We start from the raw sequence: 27074 nt of genomic DNA on the forward strand, positions 1-27074 counted from the left end.
GGATGGATTACTGTCACAACAACATCTTAAAGGGATTGTGCGGGAATCCATCATTTCTAGCAGGTGTGGCAGCCTCCCCTGCCCTACTGAAAGGGGTTTGAAGAAATCCATGAACTTGCGCCAAAGCCACCATATTCAGATGACTAAAAACACTTTTTGGCCACATATATATCTGCAACAACTCCACCACATGTGAATCTACCCTTAATGGGGTTGCCTAGGATTTTTTTTAAATTCCTCCTCACCCTGCTGGATCTGTGAAGAGGCCTATACTTACCTAGTCACCACTACTGTTTCAGCTCTGTGGCTCAGCGATGATGTGTCCGCAAGAGGATGGTGAAGGCTGGGAGCAGAAGTCCAGTGAAGAGAGCCCAGGAGCCACAAAGCAGTGAGGAGCAGGTACAGTAAATACAGATCTCTTTACAGGTCTGAAAGGGTGGGGGATTTAATCCTGGACAACCCTTTTAAGGTGGCTATACACATTGCCAATGCCGTTCTGATGCTTCCCCAGTCCCCGATGCTCTACACTTCTCTATGGCTCTCCACCGGTTGCTCAGGTGTGTCACCACTGCAGCCAGTGATTGGCTCAAACAAAAGTCCAAACCATTTCCTGAATGTCAAGAAAGTGAAGAACAGCAGGAACTAAAGAAGTGCTGGAATGGTAGCGGCAGGGAATCAGTGAGGTGAGGGGATCGGTAAGGTTAACCCTTGCTCAACCACTTTAAAAATATGTTTATGTCCCTGTAATAAGTTTTCAAGGATCATACAGTATACATAAAGTTTCTTGTTTTCTATGGGCCAAAGAGTGTCATTCTGGCATGCTGTAGTCAGGGATAGGGTAATTATATACTTTTTTTGTGTCAAACATTTGCAAGGTATATATTTATTCATTTTAAACATATTTTCTGCATTACCTTTCAACACTTTTCTCAAACTATATATTTGTTTATTTTAACCTAAAATAGCATATATAATGCAGATTGTGGGCTGAAATGCCCTTAAATCTCAACAACCAACAGGGATTTGATATAGAAATTCTCACCACCACTAACGCCCTGGTGTTCACAAAGAGAAGGGTGCGGGTCTCTGGATCGTCTTGGTAGGATTCAACTAAGATAAACAGCAGTTCATCTAGCTTTGGGTTTTCATTATCTTTAGAAATGTTTATCAACAATGGCAATTTAGCTGCAAAAAAGAACAGAATAACAGAATCTGGTGAATGTCGTTACATCAGACGATGGATTTAATCAGGTCATTAACAAAGAAAAGACAAAACACATTTAAAAAAAAAAAAACCTCATGTTGTGATTTTACTGCGGCTGCTAAAGCTCCCTTTACACTGGACGACGATCGAGGAGATTGTCAGGAAGGAAGCGTTCCTTCCCGACAATCTGCTGATCGCTAGTGGAGGAGACCAGTGCATTTACATGTAGCAATCTCCTCCAGCATCTCCAGAGTCTGGGGAGAAGTGACCACTAATGCCATCGCTCTTCCCCATACTGTCTCCTTGTTTCCTGGAAGCACGATCCGCCACTGGGAAACGATGATGCAATTACCCGATGAATGATCAGCAAGATCATAGCTAAGTGTTTAATTCAATGGAGTCTTTCACCTAAAATCACCATTATAGAGCACTAACATCAGGATCTCCATTTCATTCCCCATATTAGAATACTACCTTCCATATTGCTGGACATCGCTGATTTTCTCAGAAAAACACTTTTATTCAATATGTTAATTAGCTTCTGAAGGTGTCCAGGGGCGGCTTTCATGCGGCCGGTGCCCAGGCCCCTCGTCGCTTTTTATACGAAATCCCTCCCCTTTAACCCCTCTGGCCCGTTCTTCTGATTACGTCCTCCTCTTAGTGAGAAATCCAGCGCCGTTCAACAGATTCGCCGTGCCTGCGCACTTCACTCCCCATTATGGGCAGAGGCACAAGAGCGTTTAATGCGCATGTGCCGGCCCGTACATCCCGATCTAGCCGGCCTTGTGCCTCTGCCCATAATGGGGAGTGAAGTGCGCAGGTGCGGCGAATCTGTTGAACGGCGCTGGATTTCTCACTAAGAGGAGGATGTAATCAGAAGAACCTAGGGCAGGCCAGAGGGGTGAAAGGGGAGGGGTTTGGTATGAAAAGCGACGAGGGGCATGGGCACCGGCCGCATGAAAGCCGGCCCTGGGCACCTTCAGAAGCTAATTAACATATTGAATAAGTGTTTTTCTGAGAAAATCGTCGATGGACAGCAACATGGAAGGTAGTATTCTAATATGGTGAATGAAATAAAGATCCTGATGTTAGTGTTCTATAATGGGGATTTTAGGTGAAAGACTCCCTTTAAATGCAAAAGATACAGTTAAAGTCATTCAAAAGGAATCTGTCACCAGTTTTATGCTGCTCTCAGGTGAGACAATGCACTGTATTGAGCAGACTCCGGCTCTCAGCACATGCTGATGCTGCTCAATACAGGGTTTAGCAAAACGTATTTTGATTTAAAAACAGAAATTCTACATTCCATGTTATTTATGCATTTGTACAGTAAATTTCCTTTAATGGGGTTTTCCGGAACTTTAATATTAATGGCCTATCCTCAGGACACTATATTAGGCCACTAAGCCTAATATTAGGTACTACTTCTGTACTTATCGCTTTTCAACAGTCATCTCATTATCATCACAAGCATGATTACAATGACATAACACCTTTATATAGATAACACAGGATCCATCATTTACAAGTGATTGTCACAGCTTATCAGCTCCCTCCTGACCTCTGCACAGGTAACAGAGCACGCCTGGAAAACTCTCCCACAGAAGTCAATAACGTTCTGGTTTTGAAAGGTATTGAAAAACCCTTTAATTAATGGACCTGATGAGTGCCATTATTTTGGATTATTGGGCAGTCATAAAACATCCATTTGTGAGGGAAAAGAAGTAATATTGCAGCTCTGTGTCTGAAACAATATTAGATTCACAGAATTATACTAGATTAGTCATCAATACTAGATCTCTTGCTAATGATGAGGTTTATTTTTTTTACCTTCAAAATTTTTTGCCAGTTCCTGTTCAATTTCAGTAAAAGTCCCGTTTTTGATATTTTTGAAAAAGTTTTCCAAGTACTCCACGGCATCTTTTGTACGAGCATCATTGTTAATTATAAGAGAGTCGTTAAATTTCTGTTATAAAAGTAAAACAATGCATTTAGAAGAAAGGCATATAAAAAGCCAAAACTACTGATAAAACATATTGTGGTGATGTTGACAAATATGAGCTCCCCGCTAACAGCTGCAAACACCTGTTGGCATCTGTTATCTTCCTATTTGTTCACCAGTTCATTACACCAGTGTTATAACCATCATTTTTAGCAGAGTTTCCCTTTAATTCTTCATTAAAGGTGTTATCTGATGGTGTAAAAAAATGTACTACACAAAAACACATGAAAACCACTTCCTTCATCCTTCCAAGTAAAACTTGGGCAAAAATATAGGTTTTTTTTACGGATAAACCAACCTCCAATAGGGCAGCTGTGATTACAGGAAAGCTACTGACGTTTCAGTATCCTATGACTGCAGCTGAAATCAGACAATCCCAGCACTTTTGGAAATGAAAAATGGTATTACTTACCGGTAATTTGATTTTACAGAGCCCATGACAGCACCACCGGAGAGAGGAGGATCCGCCCCACAGAGACAGGAAACCTGCAGAATAAAACGGGCGGGCCTACTCCTCCTCTTCAGTGAGTTTTCCAAGTATCGGAGGAAGGCCGCCACATGAATTAGACATGCAATTTGTATACAGGGAACATATATTATATATATATATATATTTTTTTTAACACCCGTGTAATAAAGAAGAACCACCAGGGAGGGAAACCCAGGGTGCTGTCATGGGCTCTGTAAAATCAAATTACCGGTAAGTAATACCATTTTTTCCTATCGCCCATGACAGCACCACCGGAGATTTACTAGAGTAATCCATAAGGGTGGGAAGTAGAAAGAAGAATCCCTTTACCAAGGAAGGATTACCAGAAGAGTTCACGTCCAACCTATAGTGCCTAAAAAAGGTCAAAAGGGGAAGACCAGGTTGCTGCCACACAAATTTTCTCTATTGGAACAGAAGACCTCTCAGCTCAGGAGGCAGCCACCGCCCTGGTCGAGTGGGCCCTTCGGCCCCCCGGGGGAGACAACCCCGATGAAAGGTAGGATAAGGAGATGGCTGACACGACCCACCGAGATATGGAACTCTTTGAGGCAGCAGAACCTTTGTATCTCCCTTGAAACTGTAAGAAGAGTGAGGAAGATTTCCGCCAGGAAGAGGTAGAGGACAGATAGGCCAAAGAGCTCTCTTGGCATCCAGACAGTGGAGAGATTCTTCTTCCTCAGAGGAAGGATTTTGACAGAGAGTGGGAAGAACAATCTCCTGAGAGCGGTGGAGTTTGGTGGCGACTTTTGGAAGAAAAGCCGGGTCAGGACGGATGATAACTTTGTCTTCTAAATCAAGGTATACGGAGGGTTGATGGAGATGGCCTGGATCTCACCAATCCTCCGAGCAGAAGTCAAGGCTATCAGAACGGATAGCTTTAAGGTAAGGTGTTTAATTGAAATAGAATCAATGGGCTCAAAGGGGGGCCCAGACAAAGCTTTTAATACCACCTCCAGACTCCAGGGGGGGGGGCTTTTGGAACTACCACCAAGGAAGACCTCTCCACAGCTCTAAAAAACCTGGCAACCCAAGGGCTACTAGCTATGTTCTGATAAAAAAGAATCGACAGGGCAGAGACCTGAACTCTCAGGGTACTGACTGATAGACCCATCTCTAGACCTTTCTGGAGAAACTCAAGAATAGAAAGCAAGGGATCAACCCTAGGTAGGCTCCTTAACTGGATCTGGGCAAAATTTAAGAACCTGTGCCAGACTCTGCTATAGATCTTTATAGTAACTTCCTTTTACTTTTTAGCAGGGTAGAAACCAAGGCATTAGAAAACCCTTCCTTTTCTAATAACCACCTTTCAAAATCCAGGCCGTTAAATGTAGGCTGTCTACAGCTGGATGTCTCACAGGTCCCTGGCCCAGAAGGCCCCGGACCGTCGGAAGCACCCAGGGATCGGCAATCGACATGGTTCGGAGTCCCGAGAACCAGGACCTCCCGGGCCAGAAGGGCGCAATCAGGATTACTGCGGCCCGCTCCTCCCTGATTCTCCGTAAAACTCAGGGAATCAGGGGGAAGAGGGGGAAGGCATAAGCTAGGCGGAAATTCCACTCCTGTGACCGGGCGTCTATCCCACAGGGAGATCCCGCTCTGCTTAGAGAATAGAATTTAGCCACCTTCTTCTTAGAATACGTGGCAATAAGTCGATTTCGGGAAACCCCCAAAGATCTACTATCCTCTGGAAAACCATGGGGTCTAGGGACCATTCCCCCTGGGACAGGGTATGACGGCTCAGAAAATCCGCCTGTCTGTTCTCCACCCTTCTGATGTGGACCGCTGAAATCGAGGTACATACCCTTTCTGCCAGACTCAGAGTGACATAAGCTTCCTCCATAAGAGCCCTGCATCTTGTCCCTCCCTGCCTGTTCAAATAGGAGACTACAGTCCTGTTGTCCGAAAGGATCCTTAGGTCCTTCCCTTTTATGAAGGGAGGCCCTCATCGCAAGGCCGACTGCCATCAATTCTTTCAGGTTGGAGGACTCTACTTTTTTGTAGGGGGTCCCAACGACCCTGGAAGGAAGTTCCTTGAATGTGGGCACCCCACCCCCAAGGGCTTGCATCTGTAGTCAGGCACACTAATTAAGGTTTGGACTGAGACCTCCATTTTTGCATTTAAGGACCGGCTTTCCTTCTAAGCAGACAGGATTTCCCACTGTAAAGCTCTGGAGTGCAGCTGAGCCCACCTTACTCCCGGAATACAGGATGTGAGGGAGCCTAGGACCGACATTGCTGTCCTTACTGAAGTAACCGGTCTCCGGGTTAGATTTCGGATCTTGTTCTGGACAACTACTACCTTGCTTGTAGGTAAGAAGGTTTTCTGGAGAGAAGAGTCCAGTATTAGGCCTAAGAAGGTCTGCCTCCTCGATGGACGGGGTCTTGACCGATTATTATCCACCCTAACCTGTTCAGGATAACCCGGGTCTCTGATACTGCCCAGATTTTTTTTTTTTTTTTTTTTTAAATATATTTTTTTTTTATTTATTTATATTTTTATTTTATTTTGTATTTAATTTTTTAAATATTTTTTTTTTTTTTTTTTGGCTTTGCATCTCGTTCCTCCTTGTTTGTTTAAATAGGATACTACCGTCCTGATGTCTGAAAGAATTCTTAAATTCCTTCCTTTTATTTTTGAAAGTGAATTCCTCATAGCTAAGCCTACCGCCATCAGCCCCCAAGGACTTGCGTCCGTTGTCAGGCAACCAAATTTTTGATCTTCCACGGGGCCCCCTTTGTGAGATTTTCTTTTTCTAACCACCAGGCTAGTTCCTGGATAGTCTGGGAAGAGACTTCCAACTGGCGTCCAGTGATTTGCTCTTCTCCCAACTGGCCAGAATCTCCCACTGTAAGCCCTGGAATGAAATTGTGCCCACCTTACTGTTGGAATACAGGACGTGAGGGAGCCCAGGACTGACATTGCCTTCCTTATGGAGGTCACCGGTCTTTGGGTTAGACTTGTAATCTTGCTTTGAACGGTTTGTATCTCCTCTATAGGCCAAAAAACATCTCTGGAGAGAAGAGTCCAAAATTAAGCCCATTTATAATGGTTCTCCAGGAACTTTTTTTTTTTTTTTTGACCAGAAAAAGCGGTGAATAGAACCCTTTTCCTCCTCTTTTTTCCTTGTATGGTAAGAATCTGGCAGGAGGAGACTGAAGGAATTCCAGATAAAGGCCTCTGGATATGGTATCGAGCACCCAAGGGCTCAAGGAATCTTCCTCCATTCTAATGCGCAATCCTTCAGTCTGCCCCCTACCGGAGTGCTGGCGTCATTGTTGGCCTGACTTCTTTTTATCCGAGGAGGGCTGGCTAAAGAATAAATTCCTGCTCTTCCTTTGACCCCTAAACCGGTCTTCTCTAGATTTTCTATCTTGTTCCTGGTTTCCCTTAAAGGGACGAAAGGAGCGACTAAACCTGCTTTTACTGGGGAAAGAACTCTGAAATCTGGGAAACTTTCTCTTTTGACAGCTGCCTTATGCAGGAGGTCATCTAACTAGGACCAAAGAGGTACTCCCCCTCACACGGAACTCCGCAGAGCTTTGTCTTGGAGGCAGAATCGCCACTCCAATTTTTTATCCACAGTGCTCACCGAGCCGAATTGGATAGGGCTGCTGACTTAGCGGCTAGTCTGACCGAGTCAGTAGACGCATCCGCCAAAAAGTCAGCTGCTTTTTTTTTTTTTTTTTTTTTTAGCTGAGTTTCTAATTCAGACAGCCAAACAATTAAGGAACGGGCAGTACAGGTGGAGGCTATACTGGGCCTAAAAGATGAAGTTGATGCCTCCCTTTATAGTAGAACGAAAGGCCTTTTAAAAGCTTCTCCGTATTTTCCACAGGGAAACACGGTCTCCGCCCCTGGCCTTCTTCCTCATTACTGAAGAAGGAAAATAGTCCTCTTCTTCTGAAAAAATTGGATTTCGCCGGGTCTCTTTACGAATAGGCCTCTGCTCCTTTTTAGCGGTTTTAAGGAGGAGTTAACCTCTGACCGAACCACAGCCTGTAGACATTTATAAAAGGAAGGAGATTCTTCTGCCACCATTTTGTCTATACAGGTCTGGCCCATTTTCTCCCGCCGGAGGGAAACCCCACTTTATACAACACACATCTATTTTCTTTTGGCCACCACTTTCCTAGGCTTAACCTGTAAATAAACAGTAATGCCTATCAGTATAAAAGTATCTAGGTCATAAGACCCACACTCACCCCTTCAGAGGTACCGGAGCAGGAGGGACAGCAGGCTCCTCAGAGGGCTTGTCTTCCTCCATTGCAGGCAGCCAGCCCGGTTGTAAACAGACACCGGCAACGACAATCGCACTCCTTTCCCTAGGGCGCAGGCAGATTACGTCACCGCCGACGCTTACGCCGGTCACATGACTACAGGAGCGCTATCCGGCACTCACTGCCAAAGCCGCTCCTCTTCCTCCCCCTGGTGGCCGGCGTTCAATCTTCGCGGCACCTCCATGGAGGTGCCGGCTTTCCCCCAGCTCCAGCACACTGAGTACCCCCTCCGGAGTCAGCTGTGCCTCTGCTCGGCCCCCAGCGCACCTCGATGCCGCCAACTTCCAGGGACCGCAGGTCAGTAGCGGAGCGCCACCAGAGAGAGGGCTTGTTGCATCCATGCTGCAGGCTTCCCACCAGAGACAGGAAACCACACTGAAGAGGAGGAGTAGGCCCGCCCGTTTTATTCTGCAGGTTTCCTGTCTCTGTGGGGCGGATCCTCCTCTCTCCGGTGGTGCTGTCATGGGCGATAGGAAAAATCATTGTGTAAGCAGCTTTATTTAATATTTTAAGTTATGCTCATGCATTTTTGCTATTGGATAATCCCTTTAACCTAGAAAGGGAAACATGCACTGAACCTGAAGTATATTTAAAATACTAAGGCGTAAAATAAAGCAAAACAAGTAAAATGTCTCTGTATTCTGGATCTTTCAATATGGAAAAAGCATAAACATGCCATATATTTACAGTAAAGGTGAGCGATACGTAAAGAGTTATATATATATTTTTTTTTTGCATTGGCTGTTTTATTTGATAAAAACACATTTTCAATTGTTTTTGTTAAAAATGTTGCTGAGTTCGCCTTTTGTGGCCTGAGCGGATTGTCATACATTGCAGGCTGCTCAGTCCTGTTCGATGTGAAATGAGTCAGACAAACTCTCAGACTTTTCTTTCCCCTCTCTCTGCTCCTCTGAACGCAAATCTAGCATAACACATTTACAACCAGAAAAAAAATCTAATCATAAGGATGTCACCTTTATCAGCATTTAGGAGACCAGAAAGAAACAGCTTGAATTTCACACTGGACAGGACTGAGGAACGTATAATGTATGAGAATACACACAGGCTGCAGAAGAAGGACAAAACTAAAGCTGTAACAAAAATCGATAGAAAGGCAATGCAAAAAAATAAAAATACATTAAAAAGATTCACCCCAAAAGGTTTCCGCAGTCTTTAATGAGACTTAGGCCCCTTGCAGACGAGCGTGTGTCACGCTGCGGACTCGATGCGCAGCTCCCGGCCTGAACTTCCAGCACTGCCGGGGTCACATAGCATTATATTGATTTATGAAGCTATGTAACCCTTACAGTTCTGGAATGTATTGGATAACACTGACAACATTATGTCAGTGTTATCCAGTACATTCCAGACCTCTAAGGGTTACATAGCATCATAAATCTATATAATGCTATGTGACCCCAGCAGTGCTGGAAGTTCAGGCCGGGAGCTGTGCATCGAGTCCGCAGCGTGACACACGCTCGTCTGCAAGGGGCCTTAAGGTTTCTGCTATACAAATTTTGTGCTGTGTGTTATCCTTGGGGCTCCTAAACAACACCCGCTACCCCCACCCTACCGATCAAGAGCTGTACCTGAGGATTTCAAATTCATAAACTGTATTAATCTGTATTATTCCAAAATAGAAAGATACTGGGAGTAGTATAAAAAAGTCTGTGACTATGGCATACCCTTAAATGTTCAGTGTACGTAAACAACGCACTACAGATGCGGCTCTCCATCATCCTATCTTCCATTTGCAGTATGTGACATTTCTTCTGGGTGTCAACAATCCACTGCTCGTATTGCTGAGTTCCATAGGGCCGATTCTGGATATTTGATAATTTTTCTAAGGCAGAAAGACAAAACAATTATGGTACATCATTTTTACCAGTCCCAAAAAATACTAGTTTTAACAATGGCTCCCATCCCATGGTTCGCGAGCCCCTGCTCTGTGTCTGCTGTTGTTCAGAGAGTCCCGAGTGTGTGTGTGACAATGTCACAGAAACAGATCAGAGAGAACTAAGCCTAATTCTGATTAGCCGAGCCTCTGCCGGTCAGTGCTTTTTTCTTTTCCAACTTCGTCAGGCCTCTCCTGTAGGGTGGGGTGGGCTGTATGACTGGCACCCACCTTTTGTGCCGCTAAGGAGCTGAGAAATGAAAACTTAAACTGGTAAAAGAAAGTTGGGACTGAAAATGAAATAAAAATAGAACTGGGGCTAGGACAAAATGACTACTTGTCTGACACATACACTTAGGCCTCTTTCAGACGGGCGTTCGGGAAAATGTGCGGGTGCGTTACGGGAACACCCGCGATTTTTCAGCGCGAGTGCAAAACATTGTAATGCGTTTTGCACTCGCGTGAGAAAAATCACGCATGTTTGGTACCCAAACCCGAACTTCTTAACAGAAGTTCGGGCTTGGGATCGGTGTTCTGTAGATTGTATTATTTTCCCTTATAACATGGTTATAAGGGAAAATAATAGCATTCTGAATACAGAATGCATAGTAAAATGATGCTGGAGGGGTTAAAAAAAAATAATAATAATTTAACTCACCTTAGTCCACTTGATCGCGCAGCCCGGCATCTCCTTCTGTCTCCTTTGCTGAATAGGACCTGTGGTGACGTCACTCCGGTCATCACATGATCCATCACCATGGTAAAAGATCATGTGATGACCGGAGTGACGTCACCACAGGTCCTGTTCAGCAAAGGAGACAGAAGGAGATGCCGGGCTGCGCGATCAAGTGGACTAAGGTGAGTTAAATTATTATTTTATTTTTTTTACCCCTCCAGCACCATTTTACTATGCATTCTGTATTCAGAATGCTATTATTTTCCCTTAAAACCATGTTATAAGGGAAAATAATAATGATCGGGTCTCCATCCCGATCGTCTCCTAGCAACCGTGCGTGAAAATCGCACCGCATTCGCACTTGCTTGCGGATGCTTGCGATTTTCACGCAACCCCATTCACTTCTATGGGGTCTGCGTTGCATGAAAAACAAAGAATATAGAGCATGCTGCGATTTTCACGCAACGCACAAGTGATGCGTGAAAATCACCACTCATGTGAACAGCCCCATAGAAATGAATGGGTCGGTATTCAGTGCGGGTGCAATGCGTTCAACTCACGCATCGCATCCGCGCGGAATACTCGCCCGTGTGAAAGGGGCCTTAGGAGCTTTCCACATGGGCAGACTGGTCATAGACTCTACAGGGAAATTTCCCAATGGGCTGATGCCCAGAGGGCCACCCAAGCTCTCTTCATGGCCGCCAGCCAGGTACATAAATATCTGCTGCTCTTAGCATTAATTAATGTATGTGCCTCAGGCACTTGTGCTGCACTGTGGTATTTGGTTCTGCTGAGGCAGTATTTTGTGCTGCACTGTGGGATTTGGTTCTGCTGAGGTAGTATTTTGTGCTGCACTGTGGGATTTGGTTTTGCTAAGGCAGTATATTGTGCTGCACTGTGGTATTTGGTTCTGCTGAGGCAGTATATTGTGCTGCACTGTGGTATTTGGTTCTGCTGGGGCAGTATTTTGTGCTGCACTGTGGTATTTGGTTCTGCTAGGGTAGTATATTGTGCTGCACTGTGGTATTTGGTTCTGCTGAGGTAGTATTTTGTGCTGTACTCTGGTATTTGGTTCTGCTGGGGCAGTATATTGTGCTGCACTGTGGTATTTGGTTCTGCTAGGGTAGTATTTTGTGCTGCACTGTGGTATTTGGTTCTGCTAGGGTAGTATTTTGTGCTGCACTGTGGTATTTGGTTCTGCTGAGGCAGTATTTTGTGCTGCACTGTGGTATTTGGTTCTGCTGAGGCAGTATTTTGTGCTGCACTGTGGGATTTGGTTTTGCTAAGGCAGTATATTGTGCTGCACTGTGGTATTTGGTTCTGCTGAGGCAGTATATTGTGCTGCACTGTGGTATTTGGTTCTGCTGAGGCAGTCCTTTGTGCTGCACTGTGGTATTTGGTTCTGCTGAGGCAGTATTTTGTGCTGCACTGTGGTATTTGGTTCTGCTGAGGTAGTATTTTGTGCTGCACTGTGGGATTTGGTTTTGCTAAGGCAGTATATTGTGCTGCACTGTGGTATTTGGTTCTGCTGAGGCAGTATATTGTGCTGCACTGTGGTATTTGGTTCTGCTGAGGCAGTATATTGTGCTGCACTGTGGTATTTGGTTCTGCTGAGGCAGTATTTTGTGCTGCACTGTGGTATTTGGTTCTGCTGAGGCAGTATTTTGTGCTGCACTGTGGTATTTGGTTCTGCTGAGGCAGTATTTTGTGCTGCACTGTGGTATTTGGTTTTGCTAAGGCAGTATTTTGTGCTGCACTGTGGGATTTGGTTTTGCTAAGGCAGTATATTGTGCTGCACTGTGGTATTTGGTTCTGCTGAGGCAGTATTTTGTGCTGCACTGTGGGATTTGGTTTTGCTAAGGCAGTATTTTGTGCTGCACTGTGGGATTTGGTTTTGCTAAGGCAGTATATTGTGCTGCACTGTGGTATTTGGTTCTGCTGAGGCAGCATTTTGTGCTGCACTGTGGGATTTGGTTTTGCTAAGGCAGTATATTGTGCTGCACTGTGGTATTTGGTTCTGCTGAGGCAGTATATTGTGCTGCACTGTGGTATTTGGTTCTGCTAGGGTAGTATATTGTGCTGCACTGTGGTATTTGGTTCTGCTGAGGTAGTATTTTGTGCTGCACTCTGGTATTTGGTTCTGCTAGGGTAGTATTTTGTGATGCACTGTGGCCAAAGACTTGGTGAACATTAAAGGGGTATTCCAGTTCTTACAAGTTTTCCCCCATCCACAGGATAGGGTTAACTATTAGATCAGTTGGGGTCCTATCACTGGAACCGCCATGATCACAAGAACAGGGAGCCCGTACTTCTCGGAACCCAACAAAATGAACAGTGTGGCGGTGACACTCCATTCATCTCTATGGGAGTTCCAGAGACAGTGGAGTACAATGCTCAGCTATCTCCAGAACTCCTTTAGAGAGGATTGGAGCGGCACTGCCTCTCCGTTCATTTCAGAAGGCTCTGAGCGGCATGGGGTTCCTGTTCTCTTGTAACAGCCAGAATACCCCTTTAAGCTGGAATCAGTAGGTTCTGACAACCTGTATCCAGACAAAATGTGGCCCTGGGCAAAATCAAAAGTGGGGCCCCAAATCTTATAATAATGTACTAACAACACAGTTACATTCTGTCAATTTAGTCGCTCCCTCACAGATTTACACCCCGTAAAGCTCCTCACACAGTTCTTCACCCTCATGGCCCCAGAATACGCCACATGCCCCCTCCCCTCACAGCAATGAGTTCTCCTTACTCACGGCATCTGAGAGTGGTAAAAAGCGGAAGCGTGGGATTCCTCTTCAGGCGCGCTTTCCCCCAGCGGAGATTGGGGAAAGCAACCTGTTCAAGAAATGAGCCGCAGCCTATGCTAGGCTTCCAGGCTCATTGTTAGTATATCCCAGTTCAGGCCACTAGATGGCAGCACTGAACTGTGATATAGTGATTTCTATACAGACTAATGGAGCAATTTACATCTGATGATTGTACGTTGTGGTCCACTTAGGGGACTTAGGAAAAAATAAAAAATAATAATAAAAAGTTTTGAAAATATAAAAAAAAATTAAAAATTAAAATCACCCCATTGCCCAAAATAAAAAGAAACAAAAAAAATATCATTATGCCGCATGCGAAAACGCCCATACTATTAAAATATTTAAAAAGTTAGCCCATATGATGAATGGCATAACAGTAAAACATTTTAAAAAAAAGGCCGATTCGCATTTTTTTTATCATTTTATCTCCCAAGAAAATTAAATAAAAAGTTATCAAATCATACACACCCCAAAATGGTATTGCCAAAAACGACAGATCGTAGCTCAAAAAATTAGCCCCCACATATCTCCGTAGACATAACTATAAAAAAGTTATGAGGGTCAGAATATTGGGATGAAAAGAAAATTTTTTTTTTTTACGAAGCGAGTCCTGATGAGGCTTAGCTTGCTGCAGTGAGCGGGCCTATAGACGTCCTGAGGGGGGCTGCTGTTAGAGTTGCCACCTTTCCCAACAAAAAATACTGATTACACAAGTTAAAAAGGTTGATGTGGGTTAATACGGGTGTTATTTGATCATATTTTACGTTTTGCTCCATTTTTTTTCTCAATAAAATCAAACTTTTCAATGTTGGGTACACCCTGCGTAATTTAGACTCTATTTTTAAAATATTTCTGTGGGGATTCAAACTCACAACCATATACATTGAGGCAAGAAACTTAACCACTAAGCTATAGAGCTCAATGCTAAGTCTACTTTCACACTAGCGTTTTTGCTGGATCCGGCAGGGTTCAGCAAAAACGCTTCCGTTACTGATAATACAACCGTCTGGATCCGTTATGAACGGATCCGGTTGTATTGTCTTTAACATTGCCAAGACGGATCCGTCATGAACTCTGTGGAAAGTCAATGGGGGATGGATCAGTTTTCCATTGTGTCAGATTGTGGCAGAGAGAACAGATCAATCCCCATTGACTTGCATTGTGGGTCATGACGGATCCGTCTTGCTCCACATTCCATGACAAAAAGAAAACCGCAGCATGCGGTATGGGAACGCAACCAAATGGAACGCAATGCATTTTGGAACATTCCGTTCTGTTCAGTTTTGTCCCCATTGACAATGAATGGGGACAAAACGAAAGCGTTTTTTTCCGGTATTGAGATCCTGTGACAGAACTCAATACCGGAGAATATTAACGCTAGTGTGAAAGTAGCCTAAGTCATTGTTGAAAAACCTCATAGAAGTTCTCTTGTTTTTCACCAATGACTTAGCACTGAGCTCTATATGGAGTCAGAGCAGGGACTCCTAAGCTGGGAAATTCCCCACTATGGAGTCCAACAGTTGAATGATCTGCTGGGACTGAAGCAGGGGGCCCCTTAGAGGATGGAGCCCTGGGCAATTGCCCAGTTTGACCCCCCAATGCCGGCCCTGCCTATATCTGTGTATGGTCAGCATTTAAAGGGACTGTGTTGAGTGGTCCTGCTAACCGTAGTGTGGAGTTGATGTGCAGGCTAGTAGTATGCACACGGGATATTGCAATTTCTATACATAGCAGTAAGTCTCTGTTCAAAGAGCCTCCATCACAGAGTCCATGAAAAATAGCAGAGAGAACAGTCCTGCACGCTGGACTTTTTTTCCACTAAAAGAACGTTCTCCCGAATTGAAACTTAACGGATCCCATTATATTCATTGGGAACTGTTAGGCTCCGTTTATGGCGCTTCTATTATTTTCATTCTTCTGTTCCTATAACGGGGCAGAAGAACAGAAAATAATAGACCAGGCCCCAAACAGCTCCTTGTGGATAGTAAGGGCCACACACAATCACATTCTAAATCTGGCTAGACGTGACACACATCACTATTACCAATAGGAGGAAAAAACGATTTTGCCATCTCTTCTATTTCTGCCATGATTTTCCTTACAACCTCCGCGAATGGGTCATGTTCCCGCTGCTTTGTCTCGTGGATGACTAGATTAAGAAAAAAAACATGTCCATGACAGTATGAGACACCAGAGACTGGGCGATAGTAAGGAACCGTACTTACGCTTCTCTGGCTTATATACGACCCTCTGCAGCTCGTCCACATTTGATTTGACAGTAGATATTTCTTCAATGTCCAAACTAGCACAAAGCTTACTAACATGGATCACAGCATCCCGCGTACAGCGTGACTTTCCCGTGCCAACCGAGGCGGTTAATCCAATTATCTACATGTAAAGTGAAAAGTAGAACCTCAGGAATTACCAATACTTCTATACAAGCGGAAGCACGTGCATGTGACCCGGAAATCACAATCTGTGAACATTCAAATAAACATATACATAAAATATTGGTGGCAAAAAAAGATCAAGTGGTCCCTTCTAGTCCACCCCATGAGTTGTAGGTAGGACCTGTCAGCATTCCTGAAATACTTGGATTACCCCTATGAGATAACAATTCTGGGGCAACTTCTCATACAACCCTACGCTGTGTAGTTCCTCTCTTATTCCCTCTAAAAATGTATACATAAATAGGAGTGTTATCATTCCCCTTGTTAAAGGTATATATCTACACAGCTTTGACTGGGACACATCCCCATCTAGTAACACCCAGTTGTCAATTTATTCATACATTTCTAGTAGTAATAACAGAGAGACCGTACATTGTAGAGTTTTAAAGCGTATTCCATTTACTTCACGTCATCCACAGGATAATGGATATCTATTAGATCAGTGGGGTCTGACCTCTGGACTCCAGTAATGAAGGAAGTAGCAGCACTCAGCTATTTCAGTCAGTCCATACAGATCAATGGAGTGGCAGCTGGCATGTTCAATCTGCCGCTCAATTCATTTTGTGGGTCCCCACAGGGTACGTGGCCCCCATTCTCATGATCAGTGGGGTTTCCAGCGGTCGGAATCCCTGCAATCTAATTGCTATCGTCTATCCTATGGCCAGGATCATTTGAAATAGTACCAAGGAAAACGTGCCAGAATAGATATATGGTGGCAAAAACAATAATTTATCGTAAATAAACTTCCTGTAGGGTGATAGGCACACAACATATGGAGTCACATGGACCAGAGGATTATTTGTATAAAACCCCAAAACTTTCTTCATAAAAATAGAATAAAAATGAAGTAGGAAGTGGATGCAATATTGAAAAATAACCATAAAAAAAAAAATCGCTAAAAATAAAAAATATTAAAGAATATAAAAAACAATAACAACAATTAATAACCTTATGTATAAGTCCTGTTACGGTTGACACTACTTGGTTAAAAATAATAAATAAAACCACTTAAGGACAAGGTTGCACGATCTATATCTATAAAGGAATCACACTATTATATCGCCGTATCGCGATACTAAAAACAAGCGGTGCTGTGAATTGAACTGTGAATGCGGTACATATTACACCTTATTGCAGGTGATAATGGCTGTGAATAATCAGATATCGATAATATGTCTAAGAATGGACCGCTCAGGAATTCAGTTCACAGTATCACTCATTACAAACTATATGTCCTATATATCTGTCAAATCTGTCCCTCAAATCACATTTACGAAAGCCCCAAATTTGGGTCTTAAGGTGGCCCCATCTGTCAAACACTACCACAAAGGAGAACACTCTATCCAAAAATGGGTAGGAATGACCGGCTTCTATAAATGCGGTAAATGCACAAACTGTAAGATTACTTAATTCCCAAGAAGGACAACAAAAATTACTTCAACAATTTACATACACACATTATAAAAGATTTTTTAACATGCAACTCGACAAAACGAGATTTTTGTATAACTTACCAGTAAAATCTCTTTCTCGCTCTTTCCTTGGGGGACACAGAAGACCTTGGGTATAGCTCATCTCCATAGGAGGCGTGACACTAAGTGAAAGCTGTTAAGCCCCTCCTCCACAGCTATACCCTCAGCCTGGAGAGAAAGGCAGCCAGTTGCGTGTCCAAGCAGTGAGAAAAGGCAAAGTCCAACAAGGAACCAACAAGCCAACTACCCAACGGGTAACACAAACTCGGAAACCGTGTAGAGAAAAACAACGAATGGGTGGGTGCTGTGTCCCCCAAGGAAAGAGCGAGAAAGAGATTTTACTGGTAAGTTATACAAAAATCTCGTTTTTTCGCCCAGTTTCCTTGGGGGACACAGAAGACCTTGGGACGTTCAAAAGCAGTCCAAAAGGGGAGGGACCACAGCTCTAAGGCGAAGCACCCGAAGGCATCAAGGAACCGCCGCCTGCAGACCCAGGCGGACCAAGGCAGCATACGCCGAAGCCAGAGTATGCACCCTGTAGAATTCTGTAAAGCGTGCAAGGAAGACCTGTGGCCGCCTTGCTCAAATGCATGGCCGAAGCCCAAAGCCTCCGGCCAGGAGGCACCGACCGCTCTGGTGAAATGAACGGTGACAGTAAAGGCAGAATCCTGCCCTCGGTGCGGTAACCTCAGCAATAGCCAATCTGATAAAGCGGAGGAAAACCACCCTGGAGTCCGTCAACTCTAAGCGCGGACCTCCAGGAAACCCAAGAGACCGAACGTCGACAGAGTCGGAGATCTCCAAGTAAAAACTGCAAGGCCCAAACAACGTCCAAATTGGTGAAGTGTTGAAGCGAAAGGCAAACACCACCTTCAGAAGGAAGGAACGGGATGTAGAACAGCCCTGTCCTGGGAAAAGACAGAAGGCTCAGAACAAAAAGGGGGCCATTCAGGCACCCGTCAGAGACACGACTGATACAGAAACACAACCGTACAGGACAGGAGGGGTAGAGAGAACTTCTGTAACGGCTCCAAGGACAAGATTGGAGCGCCGAGAACTCAGTATGTAGTTCCCAGGGCGGTACCGAAGGACAGTACAGAGGAACCAAAGAGCCATTTCGAGTAAGAAGGTCTTGACAGGCCCAGAGGGCCGGGGAACGCTGGAAGAGGAAGAACAGCGCTGACACTGATACCTCAAGTAAAGGAATCCCAGTCCCGGGTCCAGGCCGGACTGGAAAAAAGACAGAACCATGGGGAGAGAAAAGTCAGAGTGGGGAATGCACAGCTTCCCACAGAACCCCAGATAAAAAAAACATAAGTCTTACGACAGATCCTGGACGAAATACAGCCAGGAGCGGGCAGTAGCGAAACCGCTGGAGTCGCCTGGCAAGCGGGCGAAAAACCAAATGTGATCAGGCGCAGACCAGTAACACGGGCAGAAGTTGACAAACTGGTCCCGTCGGCCCCCGAGCAACGTTGTCCCGTATCCACCCGAGTGGGGGAGCAGAAGGACAGACGGAAAGGAACCAAAAGGGTCCGCCCAGCATCCGCCAGATGCCAGGACAAGACAGGCTATAGTCCATGCTGATGTAGCCATGTTCTACAGTCCCGGTGTAGGAGATCAAAGGATAATCTGGACCGAAAGGTAGTCCCCCCAAGTTACCGAGAAGGTAAGTCTACAGCAGGACCATTGTCTTAGAATGGACCACACAATCTGCACTCAGCGGGAGGACAGAACGCGGTAGACTCGATAAATCGGCACAGCTAATACAGCCAGTGTGAACAAGGGAGACAGTACGAGGCCAAAAGGAACACCGGAACCATCCACATGAACAACCATGCTCTCCCCAGAGGGGAGGACAGTGAAGGAACAACCTCTGAAGTCTGGCGGGACAGAAGCCACATCAGAGTGATCTGTACCGAGCGGGGGCCAAACAGAGCCGGCGAGATAAGGTAGTCGAGACAAAGGCCGGCATAACACCCTCCAACCGAACGGAGGAGTGGGCAACAGGGAAGCTATAGGACAGCTCAAAAGCAGAACCCTGCTACACTGTGAGATGCCCGGTTCACCGCCTCGCAGAAGGAGAATACCCTGAAGAACCCAAGGCGGAGGTCCTCCGGACCTGGGTAATCGAGCACCCAAGAGAATTTGGGTGACCTTCCCGAGAAAAGCGGCCCGCACCTGGTAGCAGATCAGACTGTAGCGTAGAGGCGCCAAGAGGAAGGACTCATACCACACTACATCCGAAGAGGAGGAAATTGCAGCAGGCAAGGGAACCGCAGTCCTGCCAGAGCCAACGAAGAATTCGAGGGGCGATCCAGACAACCGCACTCTCGACCATGTGACCACTAGCGCAGGGAAGCAATACCGCGGAAGGACGAATGGGCACGCATCTAGGAACCACGAACATTCCCTGGGATGAAGGGCCAACTAAATGAATGAGTACCACCCAGCTCCGTGCAGCAGAGAGCAAGTAGAGCCCGTCCGGGTCAGGTGGACAGAATGAACTCCTTAGAGACGAGTGCAAGGTTTGTGGCAGGCATCGTATCCCAAGAAAACAAAAGTATGCCGCAGGAAGTAGATGAGGCATACGTACGAGCAGCCCGTAAGCAGTGAGAAGGCCAACCCACCTACAGGAGGAGAAGGCATACACGGCCCAAACAACGCACAAGAACGTCCGCTCACTGCAAAAGGTTAATTTAGCGAGAAAGGGGGGCTCGCCACAGAGTGCCACAGCATGTACGGAATTGCAAAGTGCAACCTGAAAGGGAGTTATGCACAAGCCTAGTATAGCATGCGATGGAACGCAAGCAGTCCGCCCCGAAAAGGGGGGAAATTGTATCTGGCAAACTGCAGTCGGCAAGAGTGCAAAGGCGGGTCCCAAAAGGGAGTGATGCCTAAGGCCGTACCTACTTCAGAGAAGCAGGACATACCCTATAATCCAGCAGGAACACAGAAGGTCCACCTAGTGAAAGGGGAACATGCACAGGGGTATCCTAGCATTAAGTGAATGTGCAATAATACACCAACACTGAACTTAGCGAGAGTGCAACTACTCTGCCAATGAAGGGGGACATGTACAAGTCCAGCACAGCCATACAAGGACAGCCGTGAATCTCATGAGCGTGCCAAATTCTGCTCATGGGATGAGGGGTGGTCACGCACAAGGCCAGCACCGTATCCAATGGAAGCACAAGCATTCCACCCATATTAGAGGGCCATTCTCATGGGCAGCAATGTATCCGGTGAGAGTGTAGCATGCCGCCCAGAAAAAAAGGGGGGTAAAGCACATGGCCAGCATCTCATCCAGGGAGAGTGCGAGCACACCGCCATGCATGGGAGTCATACACATGGCCAGCAACGTACTGGCGAAAGACAAACACAGTCAGTAAGAATGTGTGCATGTCGCCTGAGGAAGGAAGGCATGCCCCTGGCTGGCAGCGAATCCAGCAAGAGTGCGTACACCGCCCACGGAAGAGGGGTCATGCATATGGCCGACAGCGGATCCAGCGAGAGTGCAAGCACCCTGCCATGTATGGGGTACATGCACATGGCCAGCAACGTACCTGCGAGGAAACAACCACAGACAGAGGGATGTATGTATGCTGCCTGAGGGAAGGAGGCATACCCAAGGCCGGCAGGAATCCAATGAGACTGTAGCATACCACCTATGAAATGGCCGGCAGCGAAACCAGTGAGAGTGCAGCATAGTAACATAGTACATAAGTGCATCATAGCACATCAGTGAGAGTGCAGCATTCCGCCTATGGAAGGGGGTCGTGCACATAGCCAGTACCGTATCCGGTGAGAGTGCAGTATTCCGCCTAAAAAGGGGGGTCATGCACATGATCGGCAACAGATCCAGTGAGAGTGCTGCGTTCCGCCCAGGAAGGGAGTCACACACACATGGCTGGCTCACGCACATGGCCGGCAGCGAATCCCGTGAGTGCTGCGTTCCGCCCATGGAAGGGGGTCACGCACATGGCCGGCAGCAAATCCAGAGAGAGTGCAGCGTTCCGCTTATGGAAGGGAGTCGTGCACATGGCCAGCACCGTATCCGGTGAAGGTGCAGTATTCCGCCTAAGAAGGGGGTCATGCACATGGCCAGCCGGCAGCCAGGGAGAGTGCAGTATCCCGCCTAGGAGGGGGGGGGGATGCACATGGCAGGCACCATAACTGGAGAGAAGATGAATGCTGCCTACGGAAGGGCCGCATGCACTTGGCCAGCGCCGTATCCTGGAAGAGGCAAGAAAACCGCCTAAAAGGGGAAATGCCCTAGCAGCGACGCAGGCTAAGAGCGCAACACCATGCCGCCTGTGGAAAGAGGTCATGCAGACATGCAGCACTACTGATGAGGCTGCAGCGTCCTGCGCAGTCCAATAGAAATCAGTGATCTATTATTATTTATTTTATTATTATAATTTTTTATTTTAATTTTTTTATTTTTTTTTATATATTTAAAACACAGCCTCTCTAAGGCTAAAGGGGAGCCACCATATATGGGCACCTGAGAAAAAAAGGGGGGCCAACTATACAGACCCATTTGGGAGCCGGCCTGTACCCAAAGGGTTAACAGGGATCCGGCCTGGAGGGCGGCGTGCGATCCCCTGGGGGCGCAGGAACCTCCAGGCGGGAAGAATTCGCGCCTGGAGAGGTTCCCGCCCCCTCCACCAGAGACCGGAATATTGCGGCCTAGTAGGCCGCGAAGCCGGGGGCTAAATTTGCGGCGCCCGGCCCGTTATACCGCCGGGACCTGAGGCGGAATGGCGCTTTAAACCGGCCGCGGGAGCCCACCCCGCGGGCCGGTCGGAATTGCGGCCCAGCAGGCCGCGAAGCCTAGGACCAAATTTGCGGAGCCCCGCCGACCGGCACCGATGGTCGGACGGGGCCTGCTGGGGCATAGTCAAGCCCAATGCCGGCCGCGGGAGCCCACCCCGCCGGCCGGAAGAGACAGGGACCCGAAAAGGCGGTTTGCCGGCCGCGGGAGCCCACCCCGCCGGCCGGAAGAGACCCGGAATGGCGGTTTGCCGGCCGCGGGAGCCCACCCTGCCGGCCGGCTCGGCCGCACCGGAATATTAGTGCTGTCCGGAGGCGAGGCCTTACTCCACTGCAGCGTCCTGCACTCTCCGGTAAGGCCCAATGTGATCAGGCGAGATGGGGGGGGACCCAAAGACGGGGTGCCCGTGAGGAGAAGGCAGGCGACGGCTGACAGCCACTAGCTGCATGTACTATGAGGGCCAGGAAAAAAGGGGGGGGGGGAGGCAGGGAGCAGATTGCCGCTCTGCGGCACCCCAGGAGCCAGCCTAGGTCCAGCAGGGGACTAGAGGCCCAGTATGGGGGGTCAGGCACGCAGGAGACCATTGGGTGGGGGGTGGGGGACGTAGGGCTGGAGAAGCCACTCTCTTACCACAGCCGTCTTCACCCTCGGTCCATTCCAGCAGGGTCGCCCCTTCAGCTACTGGCACCGTAGTGGCAGGACGCTGGAAGAGGGACTTGGCGTGCGGGCGACCCTTGCGCTGGCGGGATGTGGGGGAGCGAGGCTGCCCTGATCCACCTTGCCTTCTGTGGGGGAGGCAGCAGTGCGGATGACCGGCACTGGCGCAGCTCAACCCCGGGAGAACAGAGAGGTCTAGTGCGACTCTGTTATCCCTGATGATCTGGAACAAAAAGAAATAAAAAAGTAAAAATCTAAAATTTAAACAAGGAGAAAACAGCCCTGCAGAGCAGGGAGTGTCTTGCCTCCTTGGACACTAAGCAAAAAACTGGCAGTCTCTCTCTCCAGGCTGAGGGTATAGCTGTGGAGGAGGGGCTTAACAGTCTTTCACTTAGTGTCACGCCTCCTATGGAGATGAGCTATACCCAAGGTCTTCTGTGTCCCCCAAGGAAACTGGGCGAGAAATGTCATTTATCTTATCCAATGTCCCTGCGACAAACAATATGTAGGGAGAACCAAGAGAACCCTCAAAAAACGGATTTCTGGACATATCACAAATATCAAAAATGGTTATGACAAACACTCTCTATCAAACCACTTTAAACAAATGCACAACCAAGACCCAACTGGTTTGAAATATGCGGCACTTGAAGTAGTGGAGAAACATTGGAGGGGAGGAGACCATATCAGCAGGATGTCTAGATTGGAATCGAGGAGAATCTTCAAATTCAAGTCATTATTACCAGAAGGTTTGAACGCGGAATTAGAAATATTTGGGTTTTTGTAAATCATTGGTGGGTGCCCTCCACTGACAGGAGATCGGGGGTGTTTTATCTACGGACACTTCGGTCTTCTCCTGGTGGAAGGCCTTCACCTTTATCCTACTGTGAATCATCAATTCAAAAGTATATGGATTTACCGTTTCAATAAAGAGCAATCTACCATATTTAAAAGACTGAAAAATGTGTCCTAAATAAATGTCACCAAATACGGTATATAACACAATGTGCAAGCCATCAGTGATTGCATAGTGTGTTTAATAGCAGGCGGGTCATAACCTACCGCAGGGAAACTAAAGATTAGGACTCATGTGCCATCATACACATTAGGACTATAAACCCTACATAAAACGTATTGGAGAAATAAAAATAAAATATACTCCTGTTCTCTATATATATATTATAAGTATATTATATAAGTTTATGTATGCTGCAGATATGACTGAACCATTTGACTTCTTGATATTTTGATTTGAGGATTATAATTATTTGTAGATACAATGAGTACTAGGTTATGGAATATTTTATTGTGATAATTGAATGAAAACACTACAAAGTCGCGCCAAAAAAAAAATATTGCATGAATAACGCAGGTAAACCATAGGAAGCTTAATCCTCAGATATTCATATGCTGTGGACACTAAAAATCCAGACACAATGCACGGGAGAACCCACTCCATGTTTTTGACTGACTCAGAAAATTTTGGAGGGAAACACTATTATTTAAGGATATCAACCACTGAAGAAGGAGCACGTTAAAAGCTCCGAAACGCGTCTGGTTTTGGGAGACCCTCCTGCCTGAAGTACCCACACGGATCTATAAGTGAAAAAATTGAAGCGCTCCATATATGCTTTTGAGGAATTGCTATTTGAGGAATCTGAGTCCCTATTGAGACAAAATTATCCATTTGGATTAAACTCAACGAGTGGAACTTTTATCTCTTCAACATACCGCACATGAAACCAGCGAGCTGCGATACACTCCATAGCGAAAGGTAAGCAGCACGATCGGCAAGCTGCAATACACCTCACAACAGCAGGAAATAAGATCTGTATGTGCCAGAGACCACGTGGGACGCCACGGCAGGCACGGGATTCCTTACCCCCACATTCAACTGTGAGTAATCAACAATCTCTTGTGCCATGGTATGTAATGCAAACATTTGAGAACTAGACATATGGACATATAAACAATACTCACTGGCGGGTAGGTTGTGGTGAGGTCCGGACACCGTGGAGCGCTGATCTCCAAGTAGAACTGTTACACCACAATATAAGATATTTGACAGATATATAGGACATATAGTTTGTAATGAGTGATACTGTGAACTGAATTCCTGAGCGGTCCATTCTTAGACATATTATCCATATCTGATTATTCACAGCCATTATCACCTGCAATAAGGTGTAATATGTACCGCATTCACCGTTCAATTCACAGCACCGCTTGTTTTTAGTATCGCGATACGGCGATATAATAGTGCGATTCCTTTATAGATATAGATCGTGCAACCTTGTCCTCAGGTGTTTTTTTTTTAACCAAGTAGTGTCAACCGTAACAGGACTTATATATAAGGTTATTAATTTTGTTGTTATTGTTTTTTACATTCCTTAATATTTTTTATTTTTATAATTTTTTTATGGTTATTTTTCTATATTGCATCCACGTCCTACTTCATTTTTATTCTATTTTTATGAATAAAGTTTGGGGGTTTTATACAAATAATCCTCTGGTCCATGTGACTCCATATGTTGTGTGCCTATCACCCTACGGGAAGTGTATTTACAGTTTTATTGACGAGGTGAGTCAAGTTGATTTGAGCACCTCCTCCTTAAGGCCTCTTTCACACAGGCGAGTTTTCAGCACGAGTGCAATGCGTGAGGTGAACGCATTCAACCCGCACTGAATCCGGACCCATTCATTTCTATGGGGCTGTGCACATGAGCGGTGATTTTCAAGCATCACTTGTGCGTTGCGTGAAAATCGCAGCATGCTCTATATTGTGCGTTTTTCACACAACGCAGGGCCCATAGAAGTGAATGGGGCTGCGTGAAAATCGCAAGCATCCGCAAGCAAGTGCGGATGCGGTACGATTTTCACGCATGGTTGCTAGGCGACGATCGGGATGGGGACCCGATCTTTATTATTTTCCCTTATACATGGTTATAAGGGAAAATAATAGCTTTCTGAATACAGAATGCATAGTACAATAGGGATGGAGGAGTTAAAAAATAAAATAATTAAACTCACCTCATCCACTTGTTTGCGCAGCCCGACTTCTCTTCCTTCTTCTTTGATGACCTGGGAGAAAAGGACCTTTGGTGACGTCACTGCCCTAATCACATGGTCCATCACATAATCCATCACCATGGTGATGGCCCATGTGATGAGCGCAGTGACGTCCCCAAAGGTCCTTTTCTCCCAGCTCATCAAAGAAAAAGAAAGAAGAAAGAAGAGAAGTCGGGCTGCGTGAACAAGTGGATGAGGTGAGTAATGTTTTTTTGGGGGTTTTTTAACCCCTCCAGCCCTATTGTACTAAGCATTCTGTATTAAGAATGCTATTATTTTCCCTTATAACCATGTTATAAGGGAAAATAATAAAATCTACACTACACCTATCCCAAACCCGAACTTCTGTGAGAAGTCTGGGTTCGGGTCTGGGTACCAAACATGCCGATTTTTCTCACGTGCGTGCAAAGCCCATTAAAACGCTTTGCTCTCGCGCGGAAAAATTGCATTTTCCCACGAAGCACCCGCATCCTATCCGACCCTCACACGCGACGCCCGTGTGAAAGAGGCCTAACAATACCTAGGAGAGCCACCTTACTAACATTCATTTATTGATTTCCACAATCATTTATTGTATATAAAATCCTGCTAGGAAGAATTACTAGTGCAAAAGTTATTGCTCATAACTAAATGTCTATATACTCTTTATTCAATGCTTAAAGGGTTTGTCCAGGATTAGATCAAAGGACCTGCTCTTTTCTTCAGAATAGTGCTACTCTTCTCCATGGGCATTTAAATAGGGTGAAATACCAGGCAAAGCCCAGGGAAGAGAAAGGTGCTTAAAGACAAAACTTTTTTTTCTAATTCTAGGCAATTCTAGGCATATGTAAGTTTTTAAAGGGAACCTGTCACCGGGATTCTGTGTATAGAGCTGAGGACATGGGTTGCTAGATGGCCGCTAGCACATCCGCAATAACCAGTCACCATAGCTCTGTGTGCTTTTATTGTGTAAAAAAAACTATTTGATACATATGCAAATTAACCGGAGAGGAGTCCTGCCCCTGACTCATCTCAGGGACAGGACTCATCTCCGGTTAATTTGCATATGTATCCAATCGTTTGTTTTTTTACACAATAAAAGCACACAGAGCTATGGGGACTGGATATTGTAGATGTTCTAGTGGCCATCTAGCAACCCATGTCCTCAGCTCTATACACAAAATCCCGGTGACAGGTTCCCTTTAAGTCTAAAATCTACCGTGGAAGTCACAGCAGAAAATCTAAGAATAACCCTCAGATTTCTGCTGATTTGCAGTTGTACATGTATGGATCCCCATGTGAATCTAACCCCACTTAAT

General features: G+C 45.9%; 1 protein-coding gene across 1 annotated transcript in view; it reads right to left on the reverse strand.

Annotated features, from left to right (window-relative positions):
* Positions 1-27074, reverse strand: part of DDX58 (DExD/H-box helicase 58) — a 117803-nt gene that overhangs the window by 58355 nt on the left and 32374 nt on the right. The window contains exons 11-15 of the mRNA XM_040417249.1: positions 15577-15739; positions 15396-15500; positions 9660-9817; positions 3035-3170; positions 1043-1185 (exon numbers count right to left, since the gene is read on the reverse strand). Of these exons, the coding sequence (XP_040273183.1) occupies positions 1043-1185; positions 3035-3170; positions 9660-9817; positions 15396-15500; positions 15577-15739 (705 nt within the window). The remainder of the gene's footprint in view (positions 1-1042; positions 1186-3034; positions 3171-9659; positions 9818-15395; positions 15501-15576; positions 15740-27074) is intronic.

Source organism: Bufo bufo, chromosome 2, assembly GCF_905171765.1.
Source record: "Bufo bufo chromosome 2, aBufBuf1.1, whole genome shotgun sequence".
NCBI lineage: Eukaryota > Metazoa > Chordata > Amphibia > Anura > Bufonidae > Bufo > Bufo bufo.